At 35.8% G+C, this 16,521-nt stretch overlaps 1 protein-coding gene across 1 annotated transcript in view; it reads left to right on the forward strand.

The window, feature by feature from the left end:
- The window catches only part of TMTC2 (transmembrane and tetratricopeptide repeat containing 2), a 241,712-nt gene that overhangs the window by 194,400 nt on the left and 30,791 nt on the right, over nt 1-16,521 (forward strand). Inside the window, exon 9 of the mRNA XM_015283417.4 lies at nt 6,062-6,143. Coding sequence (XP_015138903.1) covers nt 6,062-6,143 — 82 coding nt within the window. The remainder of the gene's footprint in view (nt 1-6,061; nt 6,144-16,521) is intronic.

Below are 16,521 nucleotides of genomic sequence, written 5' to 3' on the forward strand. Positions count from 1 at the left end.
AAAATATCACCTTAATATACTCTGAATCATGCCCCAAGCCAGTAAAGTTATGAGCTGTGCTTTAGATTCCTAAATCTGTATGTAAGCAGTGATGTCACATTCAAAAATGCTTAAGCTCCAGTGGATTCCCACCAAAGTCAGTGCTTAAATCTCTGCTCTCTGGTTATCATGCCATTAATTATTCCCATAGATGTAGCCTCAAGAACCTACTTTATGTTATTATTTTCTAAAATAAACTTGGCTCATAGTAAAATTCCACTGACTTCAGGAGAAACTCAGGCCAGTGGATTTTTAGTCAGCAGAAATACACCAATGTTTGAAGGAGGACTTGGGTGATATATCTAGATAAAAATGAGCCACTTAATGTGCAAATAGTGGATTAGACAAAATCAAGATACTGCATTGTACTGATCGTATGAAGGCTGATTTCTTGATGTAACCTACTGGATTATGGTATTCATAGATTTGCCTGTGTAAGGATTATGGTCAAATGAAGTGGCTAGGGAAGAGAGCATCTGTCATGATCATCGTGATCATGACATGAGAGCATCATATAAAGAGCATGTGAATGTGTCACACTGGACAATAAATAGGAGAGTTGCCTCATGCTGACTGTCAGATAAACATTTGGATACAGTGAATTATTAGATACAGGTTTATATACTAATTTCCTCCAAATTTCTTGCTCCCATACACTGAGTTTAATGTATTCCAGTAAAGAGAAATGATATTGTCTTGCTCTTGAATTTATTAGAGAGCCATAACTCAGGAGTATCAGTGTTAGTAATTGTGATGTTCCCCACTGTGATCATCTAAAGAGATGGGGGAGGAAGCTTTTGTTTGAAAAGATAACATGTTTTACAAACCCACTGATATTAGTTGGACAATGCTGAAAGAAGGGCTTTGGAGGGCTGTAAACTCCACCCCCAACAGCTGTCTGTTTTTTTTTCATAAAATATAATAATCACTGCAAATCTTGCCTCATCTATATGTATTTTTCTGGACCAGCTCCATTAGAAGTCACTACTTCTTTGCCATGTCCAGTTGTTTTTATTTTATTATGGTAAAGATGAGATGAAGAGGCAAGTTTGGTCTCTTTGCTGCACGGGAGAAGAGAGACTGAGATAAATTTTGAACCTGCAATGTGAATAATGCAAGTACCATGTATTTCAGTGGGATTAGCACTTCATGTGCAAGACATTCCCAAATAATTCAGAGTGATAAGTGAAGAGTTGTGGAAACATGGCAAAATGGGTGAAAATAAGAATCTGCTGATTTAGATGCTTACATATTATTAGATTTTAAATTTATTTCTTAATAGTTGGAGGAAGAATGAAGATCTTGTATGTACAGTGTAGGTACAGTGACCTCACTGTAAGATGTAACTCTCTAAAAACTTTCCAAGAGTTTATTGCTAATTTACTCACTTATACATAGTTTAAATTGTGTTTTTACCAACCCATGGAAAATTTTATAATACAAAAAGAAATGGTTAAGAAACGGATCTACAGGTCTGCAATAACTTAAAGAAAACTGAAACAAAGTCACAAGTTCAAGTCAAACATTTTTCCTCTCCTAGCATACTCTGTTATTGAGATACATGTCTGAAGGGAAAAAGGAAATATCTAAAATAACTGTTTATTATGTATTTAGTGTCTATATTTGTATCAATCTTCTGTTAAGAAACATTTTCCCGTAATTCAACTCCTTTTATTAAAAAGGGAATACTTGCCAAAAAAAAAAAAATTGAGCCAATTTGGGGAATTAAAGTCAACTGCATTTGTGATGCAAATTGCAATCAGATTATTGCCAGTTAAAGCTGGTGCAACTAAATTGCAGAGTGAAGTCTCTGCTCTACTGATTAAACCCTTGTGCATTTTGGAGAATGATGAATATTTGCAAAACATGAAATTGATTTTAAATTCCAGAGACCACCTAACTAGTAGAACCACCTTGCTGGTAGCCACTGTATCATCGTGGTTTACACAAGAGGGTTATTCAGAGCTGCTCAGCTGTATTAGTCTTTTCCAATTTTATTAGCATCTCAGGGTTCTTGGGTCTCCAGCAGCCTGAAGTGCACCAGCTGCCTCAACATGAATTTGGCACAGTTCGCCAACAGTGAGGAAAGAATTGGAGAGGGTAGAAAAAAATAGTAGTTTTGTCCTCAGTTTTTAAGCATTTTAAGGATAAATGTAAGATATTTTACTGATGTGTCAGTTCCTCTTTGCTAACTCTTTCTTTCTCCTGATAATCATATGTCTTTTGTAGGAAAGCCTTTTTTAGCAAACGTCTGACCATATTAGTAAGGTCAGACCCATTGTCTGGGCTCTAGGGAAGAAGCAGCCAAGGAAACAAAACCCCTTGCAGTCTGCATCTACAGAGGCCAGGTGTCTTAAAAATCAACTTCCTGAATTCATATTTAAATACTTAACTGTTTTGCTTCTGAAGCCAGAAGCACCCAGCCGTTCTGATTTAAGTCTGTGTGGTGTGTGGAGAGCAGGATATTTATGAAAGCCAAGACAACTGGTGTACTAGAGCCATCTGTCAGTCACATTTACTTTTTCACTTCTTAATAAGGAAAGGTGATAATCATTGGCAATTCATCCTTATTTGTGCCTGGGAAAAAGAATCAAGTTTTCTTTATTAATAGAAAACTGCTGGAAGTTTGTATACATTATCAGTCTTAGAGTAAGGTCCAGATCTATTAAGGACAGAATGTCAACACAGTCTTCTGAGCTGATTTTTGCACTGTCTTAATTATGGATTTTTTCCTCAGCAATGAGATTGCCATTCATTGTTTTATGATCCTATATCATTATGTCTTAGTGAGCTAAGCAGCCATAAATACGCCAGTGCTTCTGTGCAGAAGATCTCCATTAGGGCTTGGGCTTGGACCACCTACTTATTTCTCCTGAGGAAACCAGTAGCTGTCAGATAGCACCTTTTCATTAGCTACTGACCTGGACTGGATGTGAACTGGTGACCAACAGGTGAAAGGTATTTTGTATCCCGTTATTAATCCTTAGAGCCATCAAGTCCTTCTGTTAAAATCTTAGGAATAACATATTTATCCTTCAAATAAGTCTGCTAGCATACAGTTGAAAACTTACATTTTTTGCTTTGTAAAGTTGCCAAAGCATGTGGTTGTACATATACAACTGCACACCCTCCTACTAGAAATTGGGAGGTTTCCAGTGGCTCTTAATGCCTACATCTGTGTGGGTCAATACGCATAGCAGTGAACATGCACACAGAATGCCTTCCTGCACTAAGGTACTTTTCAGCTGTTTAAACAATTATCGTGGATTTTTGTTAAAAGCTATTTTTCCCCCTTATGCCATATGTTTTATGTAACTCTGAACCCATATGATGGGAAAGGACAATTGCAGCGTTGCCATCTTAATGTAACTACACAGTGTCTACATTCTGTTATGGAAATTGGACAGTTGAAAAAAGTTTGTATGTACTAATGGTTGTAGCCTGATACTGTCAAATGATAGGATTTTATATCATTTGACGTGGAAAGAAAACTTATTAAATCTATGCCGAGGTATAGCAGCAGACAGATGGCACCAAAGAGGACATTTTTAGATAATATGATACAAGCTTCCTTATAATGCAAGACAGTGTTTTTATCTTTTCTTTTTTTTCCCCCACAAATGTGGATAAATGAAAATAATGGTCAACATGAACAAATGGGGCTCTGCTGATCATTTTTAGTCAGTTTGTTTTATGGCTTGGGTAATATAAGATTTTCCCTCCTTTTCCTGTTAATGAGTATTTGGACCTGTTAACAGCTCAGTCCTCCTTTTGATACTGTATATACCGGCACCTGTCATCATTATCTATTCCAGGGCTCCTGAACTTGGGTGAAATATGCCATTTGGAAAATGCCAAAAGGAGGAGCAGTAATGTATTTTTGGTGATCCCAGTAAATGAAAATTAATCGTGTTTGACAAATGTTTGTAGCCATCTATTTCTGTAGGCTGAAACGACGTATTTTTTACTGTATCCAATGAACTGTTCTTTTATATTCTAGAAATAGACACAGAGGCAGAGTGCAACCAGCTAAAACTAATGATGATCATCTGTTTGAAAAAAAAAAAAAAAAAAAAAAAGCAATGAAGCACAATCTGTAAATATTAATTCTGACAATATACTCTGATACATGTGCTTGGTGCCTGTCATTTTGGAGCCTCAAGACTGGGCTTACATATGTCATCGTACCTTTTGCCAGGCTAAAATGTGCCAGTCTTGAAGTTAAATATGCAAAATTCAGTGTTTAATTTTAAGTCTCACCACATTCCTTGTTATTCTAATTTGAATAGTTATTTTACATTCACCCAAATTTTCAATGTGTTTTCAAGTGGAGATTATTTTCTGCTTCACATTTTGTTCTCTACTATGATTGTATGTAATTAAAAAATATATATTTTTTTAATCTTCAGATGCATCTTTACAGTGCTAGTAGATGAGAAAAAATTAGTCCGGACTATGTGTCATGTGCTATTCTTTTTTTCTTAATAAACAAACAAACAAAAAACACCAATTCTGCAATACAAGGTAGAATGTTCTGTCATTTAATTGCTCCGTTTGGCTTTCAGAAGCCTTGTGGTTATGGTTTGAAGGTATATAGTTTTACTAAAGTAAGTTTGCTGAATAATCAATCTGAACTCGTAGAGCACATGAGTGTTCTGTTTGTGAATCTATAATATTGGAAATGATCATACTGCTTATGTCTCAACCAAGATGCTGTCTTGAAAAATTTCCCACTACCTTGGTTTTGATAGAACCTAGTTTTGATTTACTTCTTCGTGTGCTGCAGAACTTCTTTCTCTCTTTTTATTTTCTTGTCTTTAAGGCCCTTGGGGGGAGTACTGAGAATCTGGAGCAGCTGTAATCATGAACTGGCCTCATTATTACTCCTACATTAACTTGTGGGATAGCGCAGGATGTTTGCAATGTCTATTTCCAAACCACAAAACCTGAGAAAGCCTATATCTATGAAATAACAAGGCCAACCTTGAGAGGTGCATAATGCAGTGCCTTTCTACCACAGTGATTGAGCTTAAATGTTCCTCATTATGGAGGCCTTCTGTTTTCTAGTACAAACCACAGTAACTGATTTCATGGGGATAGAATTGAACAGGTTTCAGGTTATCTTACTGAATAGCTGTTGATGATTTGCGTTTGAGTATGAGACTAGACTAATCCAGTGTCACTGGGTTTTGGATTTTTTTTTCATGAAAAGAATAATGGCCACTTACAAATCTACTCTGTCACCTTGTGTCCCACAGTGCAAGTTTAGTGTCTTGTTGATTTCAGTGACAAGAACATCTATGGTTTACAATATTCCTGTTCTTTTTACCATCATTTCTAGATTTTATTTGGTTTTCTGTTCTTTTTGTTTGTTTGGCTGGCTGGGTGGTTTTAATTACTGTTTTGTCTTTGCATTGACAAGTGACTTTAAGAATTATATTTTTTTATTTCTATCTATTTATATTCCACAATTGACAGTACTGATTTCAGATGAAATCTTAGTTTCCACATTAAAATCAGTACTATTTTCTATTTCTGTTACTTAATTTGTGGTGCCTTTACTGCTGGATACATATATTGCCATGTTATTTCACAGAACCAAAGCGTTCTTTTTCTCTGCCCTGCCCTGCCCTGCCCTCCCCTCCCCTCCAAGGGAATGACTGAATCTTCCTCCTAAATTCCCTTCTTAGTTTAGCTTGGATCAGTAAAATGCTTATCCCGATGCATGTCCAGAAAAGTAGTATGGAGGTCCATGTTCACCCAAATTACTTCATAGTATTTTTTTTTTCTGTATATATCTGTCATTTATTTACTTCTTGGACATCAGTTATGTTGGATTCATTTCTTCCTCAGTCTGGAGTTCTGCAACATAAAGTAGCAGACCGCAAAACCTCCTGTAACACTTAACCATTTGCATTTGTTTTTCTCTAGTGCCTGGAATTTCGGAATTGTAACTGCATATGATGGCTCCATATTGACACACTGTTCAAATAATCTTTCCCCCTCTCTCTTTTTTTTTAAGGGACGCAAGAGTGAGGCAGAGAAGTACTTTGTGAAGGCAATTCAGCTGGATCCTACCAAAGGAAACTGCTACATGCATTATGGTACGTTTTAGACAGATAGGGTTTCCACACATACCAGACTTGCTGTTAATCTCTGAGTGATTAAGGATTTGAAAAGCGCTACTGGCATAATACTTTCTTTAAAGGGGAAGAAACTAATCTACCATGTATAACTTCATCTCCATTCCAATTTGTTAATAACCGCAGAGGGAGAGGTGAAGATTTTCATATTTTGCATAGCTTTCCCCCTGTGAGGGAATTTCAGTATTGCTGAAATTGCTGGGAAAGTAGAAAGGCGACTGCTGCCATATGGCCTGGAATATCATTATTAACAGTTTTGGCCTAACTTTGCTGCTGGCCGTGGTTGGGCAACTAAAGATTTTACTTTTGTGCATGTGACTTCTACTTGTCAGTGTGTCTGCATTTTGATGAAGACCTATGGGTCTTAAATCTACCTCCTTCCCAGCATCTTCGTGTCTTGAAATGAATAAGTATTACTAAAGGTTTTGACAAGTTGACTATGTTATGTCATAGTAAGGCATGAATCTGTTTAAAGCACTCAGTTAATTTTAAGTTATCCTTGTAAGTTTGGATTGTTTTTGCTAGATGTGAAAATAATATTTCCAGATGTGATTACTCCCAAGGAACCAAAAATATTTAACTTTATGGACTAATTCTCACTGTATTTTAAAACTGATAATACGTGAATCTATAAAAAATGCAAGTTACGTAGTCCCAGTTGGAAAATATGGAAAGAAGTAATAAATTCCACTATAGTTAAGGAAAAAGGTAGGGAACCACAGGCACTCTGTGTATATCTTTGTATACTGCTTTAATTTCCTCTTCAATTTCTAACTAGTGAATGTAATATAGATGAAAATGAATGGCCAAAACAGAAATTTAATCTCACATAATAATCGTATTTTATTTTGTGTGATTTCCTTCTCCAAATTGCTCACACATTTTATTTCTGTTTGGTCCTATTCAGTGAAAAATTCTGCATGTTAGACTCCCATAATTAATGCATGCATTGTTACTTTGAATATGCCATGACTATTTGTCAGTGTTTCATAATTTTGCATTATGGGTTGTTTCAGTTAGTGAAGTTATGTTCTATTCATGCCAGTGCAGGTAAATTTGATAAGCACATAAGCTCCATTATTTCGCTTGGATATTAGTATAGCTGATGATATCTCAAAGTAATGAGGAAAAGCTGCAGTACATTGTTTCTCAAAATCCTTCTCAAGCCCCCTTCCAGCCTTCCTAATTAAGAAATTATCTTCTTAATCAAAAGTGATCAGAAATTCTATTTGAATACAAATTCAAAGGTATGTCTCAACTATCCATCAGCACAACTGAAGTTAGGAATGCAAGTAACTTATTACAGATCTAGACTTTTTTCTCTTCTCTTTCATTACCTGATGAACTTGCCTGTCTTTTCCTGAAGTATTCCTTATGTGTCATTTCCAGTTTACAAGTACACTAAAAGCAAGGTTATTCAAATCATCATTCATGTCTTCTGTATGTTATTCTTCGTTACCAGACTACAACATTAAAATAGTGTATTGTTTCCTAATTAAGACTATTCCCTAAAAGCTTTAGCTTTTACATGGTTTCCATGTACTTCTGCAGTCGTCATTACGGCAAAATAAATGAGATTCTGTTCTGCAGATTGGCAATGAAAGTAAAAACTTGGGGAGTGGTTGGAATATAGTTGTAAAATGTGATACTAAAGGGCTGTAGAGTCAAGAAGTTTCACTGTACAAGCTACTGGGTCTCCATTGTGGACTATTTTATACCCAGGGCTGTGTTGAATGCTAGTTAAAACTTTTCTTGTGATTATGTAACTTCTGATCACTTCAAGGAATTCAGCAATGTTACTCCATGTTTGTATCAAAGTAACTATGAGGAAGATACACTTTATTTCTGCTTGGCTTACATGTCCATGTAGTACAGCTGATCTCAAAACCTTGTCATTTCAGGCACGAAACATTGTAAATTTTGAATTTATGCTTTTATTTTTCTTCTTTCCTTCTCTTCTTTGTCTTTCATTTCTTGTATTGATCAGGAATCATTAGTGTATATTACCAGGGACATTCCTAATATTAAACAGGAATCCCTGGTGAACACTCTAAGTGCATCTCTACATCCCATGTATTTGTTTTAGCACTTGGTCACAGGTATGGTCCATACTCTGTATGTCATATTGTGCACACACACACACACACACATATATATACACTTATATATATATATTGTTCTTTTTCTTAGCATGAATGTATTGGAACAGCAAGTAAAATAGTTGGCATTGATCCCTAATAAAACACATACCTCACTGAACAGCCAAATGGAAAGAGCAGTCTATTGGGACACAACAGCATGTTGGTGGGGTAGCGTGAATATATAGACTGAAGATTATCCTCCAAGTGCACATGTATCCACACAATTATAGTTTCTGCTCCAAGGATGTGCAGATGTTCTTTTTTGACTTCTAAGTTTTTGGACTCTGTTGGAGCTATCAGAAATGACTGTTGATACACTGTATCTTTTAAGAGGCTTACACTTGTATTATAACATTCTTTAATTCAGGCCATAAGTCAAAGCTATTCTTAGAAGATATGGTTTTGTGCAGGAGTCAGCTTATTTGTTCCTGTGAAAATTGAGGTGAACAGCTTCCCGGATGCTCCTTGGGATAATACCTCCACAACATACTTCTGTGCTACTGTTACAAACAGTTCTGTGTAGATAACTTGCTGGCTTTGGATTTCAGTGCATTTAAAGCAGTGTTTCCCAAACTCAGTATAGCTGGAGATGTCTGAAGGGAGAACTAGTGGAAGAGTCTGAAGAGCTCTAAATCCTTCCGCACTGCAGACATGATGCTGCTTCAAGTCATTAGGGGAAGTGTCTCTTGCTCCAATGACGAGAGAGCATGGCAGCCCCTTCTGAGACTGAAATGCAGGTAGCTGCTCATCTGTGCACTTTTTTTTTTTCTTTCTTTTCTTCTCACATGTCATTTATCTGAACATCTGAACTTTGTCCAGTACCACTGTCTTGTGAAGTGTGAATCTTGATGGGTGATCTGATATAAGCTACTCAGGTGCATAGTACATTGCCAGGAATATCTAGCAGATGGAAGAGATAAAATGCATATCAATTGTAATGAAGAAATACAGTGGGGGAGAGTGCAGAAGCATCAGTACAGTTTTATTTGTTAAGTTATTTTTAATTCACTGGCGATGAAAAACCTTTGGGATGTTTTTTTGTTTGTTTGTTTTGTTGGTTGGTTTTTGCACAACCTACGTGCTTTTAAACAAAACACTGTATGAAGTTATTTCAGGTATGAGATTTGAATGTTCCTGTAAAATTAAGGTTTTTAGTTGGATATTTTTAGTATTTTTAATACACATTTTCTGTTTAAAAAAGAAAAATGAAATGCCCAAGGTGTAGTCATATGAAGACCTAGCAATGAAGTCTTAATGATTTCTTCAAAAGCTTTATGCCAGTGGAAGAAATGTCACCTAAGCTCATAGGAAGTTCAGTTCTTCATCAATGAAATGAATAAAACTGCCTTTGCAATTTGTGATTCCAGTGAATGAATTTATTTCAGACAGACAGGTTGGCGAAATGCAGTATATGCTGATTAATAAATAAAACCAAGTTCCTGAATCTGCTCTGTTGGGAACACCAAATGCTACATAGAGATTGTGTATTGAGAAATTAAATTCAGTGATGAGATGGGGTTGGTGCCAACCAGATGCAATATGCCCATCACTAAGTCACTTTGCCAGCCTTCCTAGTATGCATGTACAAACATTTCTGCAAATGAAATGTGGAGGGCTTTTTTGCTTTTTTAAACTGTGTGGGAATATTAAATATATCATAATTTTGCAGGGAAGCTATAAAAGCAAGTTTATGATACTCAAACAATGTATTTTTGTAGAACGTGTACTTCCTGAAGAAAAAAAATCTCTCCATTTTGTGCATACAGCGCCATCAAACTAAGATGCTTGAATTGTGTCTTGTTCCTGCTCCTACAATATCAGTGAATGTTATTCAAGGAAGACAGGATTTGCAGACCTAAAACAGGCAGAGAGCTGTAACTTACTAAAATCTTCCAACCTTTCTGCTCCAAGAACTCTCTCCGATAACTTTAAGAAAATGTTCAACTGCTATTAGCATATATAGTATTTCTTACTTCCAAAAGGAAACCAAACAAGAGAGATGTAGCAGAAAATGAACTATTTGGAAGAATTTTAAGTCTTGCTTGCATTTTTCTTGGCAGCTGTGAATAACTTTAATGAGCATGTGTATAAACTTTCAAGTTCTTTTTGCTGCTCTTAGGCTGTTGCTATCATACAACATTAAAAGAAGATTATTACAAACCAACCTAATAACTACTTATTACAAACCAATCATTGGAGTGGAGTGTAGTGGAGTATTTCGAAACAGGTTAGGTCACTGACCCTAAATGCTGTGGAATTTACATGTTTCTGGCTCTTCCCTTGAGATATCCTTAAATGTAATCATTCTGACATCCTGAATACATGGTTGACTCTGCTTCCTCACCACAATACACTAGGCTGCTCAAGAGATATGATATAGAAATTTAAGATCGGAAACAGAGCTAGAAATATGGCTCTATGCTTCTTTTATGCTGCCAAAATTTGGAGTTTCTGCAGAAACTGAAAAGCTTGTGATGCAAACATCCCCGGGGACGTTTTTGTTAATGATCATATGTTTTGACCTATGAATGCCATCTCATTATGAAGATTTTTGAAGAGAGAACATGGAGCTGCTACAAAAGTGCAACTGGATAGATTTTTCCCCTCCAAATATCTCTATTCCAAATATCATCAGGTGTCTGGGGAATTATATAATGGCCAGAATCTAGATTAGATTGTGAAAAAGCATCAGATCCTCTGTACTATAATCAATTTTATGTTTCAGTGAGAGCTTCTCGTGATCCAGATACGGTTACAGGCTCAAACACTGAGTCTCAAAAGCTCACAATTTACTTTTTTCTCTGTTACCTCTGGTTGTGCTCTGGATGACATCCAATGGTATATTTAGCACAACTGCAACAGATAAGTTTTTCAGACAAAGGAAAAAGGCAAAGAAGAACTGTTTCAAGACAGTGCAGATACCGATGTTACAGCACATATTGGCTTACACAGTCTTTTTATACATCTTATTTGCATGTAATAGTTTTCTCAGAAGGAAACAATTGAGAGGATAGGCTTCACAACAACCCTTTCAGCAAGAAAGGCAGAGAACAGGTTTATATAAGGATGGAATAGGATATAAGGATCAGTAAAACAAACTGAAAAGCTGCCTCCATCTTTGTGACTGTGATGTAAGTTCTCTTTGTTTATTCTGTCACATCCTACAAACTCAGTGAGAAATTGTCTTAACAGGAAAGCAAGATCTTTAGCAAACATTTCCTTGCTCTGGAAACTGCTCATTCACAGCCAATGAATCTGTTTTGAAACTCTTAAAGGAAACAGTTACATTAGGTCATGTCTGTTGACTTGGCATCTTGCAACATTGATTCATCACCCGCAAAGTTTTGGATATCAACTCAGAGACGAGGTCTTTCCTCTCATTCCTTCCACAGCGTGCTGTTGAAACTTTTCCATTTAGAGAAATACCTGCATCTGCTCTTTTGCTCCTGATTGCCACAGAGCTAATGACAACTTCAGCCATGGTCCTGCCACTGTGCCACTGAGAATGCAGTTCAGTTCTCAAGACATGTATGCTTCAGACTGCTTTATGTATGCTTCCGACTGACAAAATGCATTAACTCGCCGAGAACCTGGTACCTGTTTTGGTTTGTGTTGGAAATCAAACTGCTTTGAAAGCACCAACAAATATTGGGCTTCAAATCCTCAGTGTTGAATATGCTGAAGGTTTTACTAGTGACATTCATTATAAGTAGATTTGATATGTGACTTTATGGTCTTGATATATCCACTTCTCAGTTTAAAATAGTTAAGTTACTGCCACTGAAGGACAAAAATCTTTTGGATAGGATGAAATACAAAAGACTTGATGACGAAGGTATATCTATTTTTAAAAAAGCAAATGTTAACTATTCCTTGTGACAGTGGGATTAGAAGATCTTTTCCTTCTTATTAGGAAAGCAGTTTACTTAGTTTTTCTTGTATTAGTAAAGATACTGGGACAAGAATATAAATTATTGATGTTTGAATAAGAACAGACCCAATAGTATTCAGAGATCATTCAGAATGATTCTTATTAAAAACAGTATTAGTAAGATGCTCTGTTTTAGAAACCTTCCCTGTTCTGGTACAAAGTACCTTTGACTTCTTGCCAATGAAAAAAAAAGAGAAATTTTCAATTAAAGAATGATTGGTGCAACTTTCTATCTAGTGAAATAAAAGCTCACAGTGCCTGTAGGTAGAATTTGATAAAGCCCATTCTTGAGGAAGGCACTAATGTCCTTGTGCTCTTAACATGAAAGATATTTATGCATTGGCATATCCCAACCAGTTAATATATTTTATGTTACAACAAAGTAACAGAACTAGCTTTTTAGAGGTATGGCTTCTAAACAGTTCTTGGCATGTGTCTTAACAAAATGCTTTACAAATGTTCATGATCATTTTAGAGAGGCTGTTACACAAAGTAGAGCTGTCAGCCTTCATCTCTGTAGATGAATATTTGTTAAAAATTCTGACAGAACATGAAAATCAGTTTTGTTTTGTTTTTTTTTTTCCCCCAACTACTAGGAAGTGGAAACTTTCTGTAAAAAAGAAAACTGAAATTGAATTGAAATACTTTTCTATGTTATTTTTCAGAGACATGTATATTGCCTCATTTTTTTTTTCCAGTCAAATGTGGACTCAAACCCTTGTTGATCATTTGCAAGAAAAAGTTTGAACAATGCTGAAGGTGTAGGATCCTTCAGTATTTATGCTGTTCCTGATGCTTGGATATTTTAGAGCTTAGAAGAAAATAATGACTAAGAGGATAACAAAGCATTAAATCATATATCTTCTCTCAGAGGTCTTTGAGAACTCTTGGTTATGCATTTACACTCATCTCTGTGCTATCTAGTAAGAAAGATGAGAACTTATATTTAAAATAGTAATGTTGTTCCAGAAAGAGAACAGTATTGTTGAAGGTCACACCTGGACTGTGGATTTCACTTATTCTAATAAGTTTTTCTAAGAATTATCCTAATTCTATTTAATGAGAAGTATTAATTCCTTGAAGAGAGAAAATCTTGGATCAAGAGCTTCTAGAAAACTGTTTTCTAAAAACCTGGTTCTAATTCCAAAAAACAATCAGGCTGCCATAATTTATGTTGTTGGCAAGAGTCAGATTCATGACACCTGCAGTAAGAATGCTCTGTATGTGATATTGGGCAGTATCTCATAAATCATGCAGTTTGCCAGCTACCTCTCAAATGAAAAAATCCTGCACATAAATTCAGACCCACACAAGTTGTTCCTCAATCTAGGAGCTTGTGGATGAGAATTACTGATTCACTTTCAGTGTCTAGGCAATATTTTGCCCTGCTAGTGCTCTTCTCTCGGGAAAGCTCATCTTTATAGCTTGGACAGGAAAAGTTCAGAAGTCTGTTTTTTAATGAAGAAAGTACAACACTAAACTGCCAATCCAGTTCATTCTTGAATGATCTTTGTATATCATTTTATAAGGAGCTAATGTTTTCAAAATGGGTTATCTCTACTTAGATGCTGTAAATCAAATTTAGATGTGTGAATGAATTTGGCTTGCATTTCAGGAGAACCTGTCAAATCTCAATTGTCAGCTGCAAGTTTCTACCTTGTACCATGTCTGTCTGGGATGGAGTTAACCCTTTTTCATAAGTTATAATTGGATGATGCTGTGTTTTGAATCTGTGACTAAAGCAGCATTGATAAACACACTGGTGTTTTGGCTATTGCTGAACAGTGCTTGCACAGCATCAAGGCTTTCTCTTTTTCCTGCTCTGACTGGGAGGAGTAACAGCTTAGACGACTGACCAAGCTGGACAAAGGGGTATTCTGTAACATACAGTATGATTCTCTGCAATAAAAACTGGGATAGTTGAAGAGAAATATTTCTAAGGTATCCTTTGTTCAATGACTGGCTGGACATTGCAAGTGAGAAGTGGTGAGCAATTTCCTTTAATTTGCCATTCCCCCCTCCCTGCATCCCCTTATTTCACATTTTAAACTGACTTTGTGTTGAACCTTAGCTTCCTTTTTTCTTCCTATATTTTTTTCACCTCATACTACTGAGTGAGGGAGTGCTTGTCAGTAGCAGGAAGCAGCTCACCACACATCTGCTATGCACTCAGGTATTGATTTTTTCATTAGACTGAAAAGGTGACAGAAGAAAATGTTTAATTAGCAACCTTTGATTAAGTCACCTCTACTCAGGAAATGATAGGGATGGGATCTTTCAGGGAGTGTTCTCTTCTTTGCTGTCAGGATTCTGTAAGAGTTTGGATGTAAGGGATGCTATTGTTGTTTTTAAGAGGGTGCCATGTATCATCTACTACTTACCATTTAACATGAGTTATTGGCAGTGTTATTAATCCTGCAATATGGAGAGAAACTTGTTTATGGGAATGTGCAGTCCCAGAGCTTTCTGGAGAACTGAAAGTTTTGCTTGTACTTAGCTGGGGTCATGGATAAATTGCAATTTGTTCTAGTTTGCTTTGGTAAACCTGTAGTAAAGGTAATCTTTTAATATGCTGTGTAATAGTAATTCTATTACAGAGGCATGCTTAAGAGGTCTAATAGTAAACAGGGCAAATTTTATTTTTAACAATTGAAAACATTCATTTATAGCTGTTGCTGACATTTTTCGTATGTCCATGTAGATTAATGTATGCATACAAAGTCCTAGAAAAGGCTATTAAGATAAACAAAGTTTTAGCTAGCAATGCACTTGCTAAATGTAATGTCCTTCTCTAAATCAGCCTTCTTGTAGAAATCCTTAAATATGTAGGAATTTCATAATATTTTCAGTGATATGTTGATCTTGTAGACCTCTTAAAGAGCTAAAAATTAACCAAGTGTGTTTCCCTTAAGACTGACAACAAACCATTAGTATTAGTTTGAAATGGTTTAAAAAAATGTAATTTAGAAATTGTATGGATGAAGTGAAATAATTTTACTGTCTTAATAAAGTAAATCTTGAGTCAAGAAAATCATTGATTATATCACATTAAGTTGAACATATCAGCTACATTCTACTACGTGTAGAGTAGTTATATATGAGATAACGTCTTGGTTGAGGTCCACTGTTGAAATGTTTCATACAGACAACGAGAAACATGGTTCTAAAGATGGGTCTCTGAATATCTTTGAGAAATTTTTGTCAAGAACAGTGAAATTTTTTTTCTACCCATGTGTAATTAATTATCCTAATGACCACTCAACATTATTTGTGGGTTTTAAGCTGCAAAAATATTTTTCTTAAGTATGAAGGTTTTTTTTCAGAATGATCTTCTAAGGCTCCCTATGTCTTGAAGTCTAAAAGATTCTTTTTCTCACCTTCTTGCTGGATGTATAAATAGCCCATCCAGTTACTATAATCTCATTCTACCAATTCCATGCTTTCCACTTGAAAAAAAAAAAACAACAAACTTAATGTTAACAGTTTAAGGCTAGTTTGCTTTGGCATAGACCCAAGATTAGCATTACTCTTCCAATTCATTTGTTGAAAGAGAATTGGAATGTCAGGTGTTCAAGCTTGTTTTGAAGATTTCTCTTTAAGGAACTTTGAAAGTCACCCTGGATTAAGAACTGCCTATTATAATTAGTAGATTTACTTGCACAGGAGTTTTCAAATTCATATTAGAGTATGTCTAACTATATATAAGGCAAAGCCTAATGTGGTACAGAAAAAAGAAAAGAGAAAATAGAAGAAAGAAACATTTTGACATTTGTTTCTCATCTTGTCATGAGGTAGGATAGAAAGTATTGACATTTTCTCCTTCTTAGGAGGCTCCAATTAATGGCTTAAATGATGGTTTCTAATCATGAACTTAGATTACTTTTTTATGATCCAAACTGTTTTTGTATGTTGTTTTTGTGTTTGTGTGTTTCTCCCCTTCCCCCCCTTCATCTCTGTCGCTGTTGCTGATCCATGTCAAAAAGCCTCTTTGGAAGTTATTTGTTTCTGGAAAAAAACACAAAGCATCATTATGCGTGAAAGAATGGCACTTATTTGAGTGTGGATGTAACTAAAGCAAGCAAGGCTTATGCTACAAATGCAGTAAGGCATTTATTTTATTGTTTTCCCAAGAATTTTTGTAGATCTGAATGACTAAGACAGGTAGCTGCCTGGATGAAGAATCTCTTGCCAAGTTGAAATGTATCCATGGAGAAAAAGCAAAAAGCTATGAAAGCTGTCTTTCATCACTTTTGGTATTGTGTAATTC

The sequence above is a fragment of the Gallus gallus genome, chromosome 1 (genome assembly GCF_016699485.2).
Source record: "Gallus gallus isolate bGalGal1 chromosome 1, bGalGal1.mat.broiler.GRCg7b, whole genome shotgun sequence".
NCBI lineage: Eukaryota > Metazoa > Chordata > Aves > Galliformes > Phasianidae > Gallus > Gallus gallus.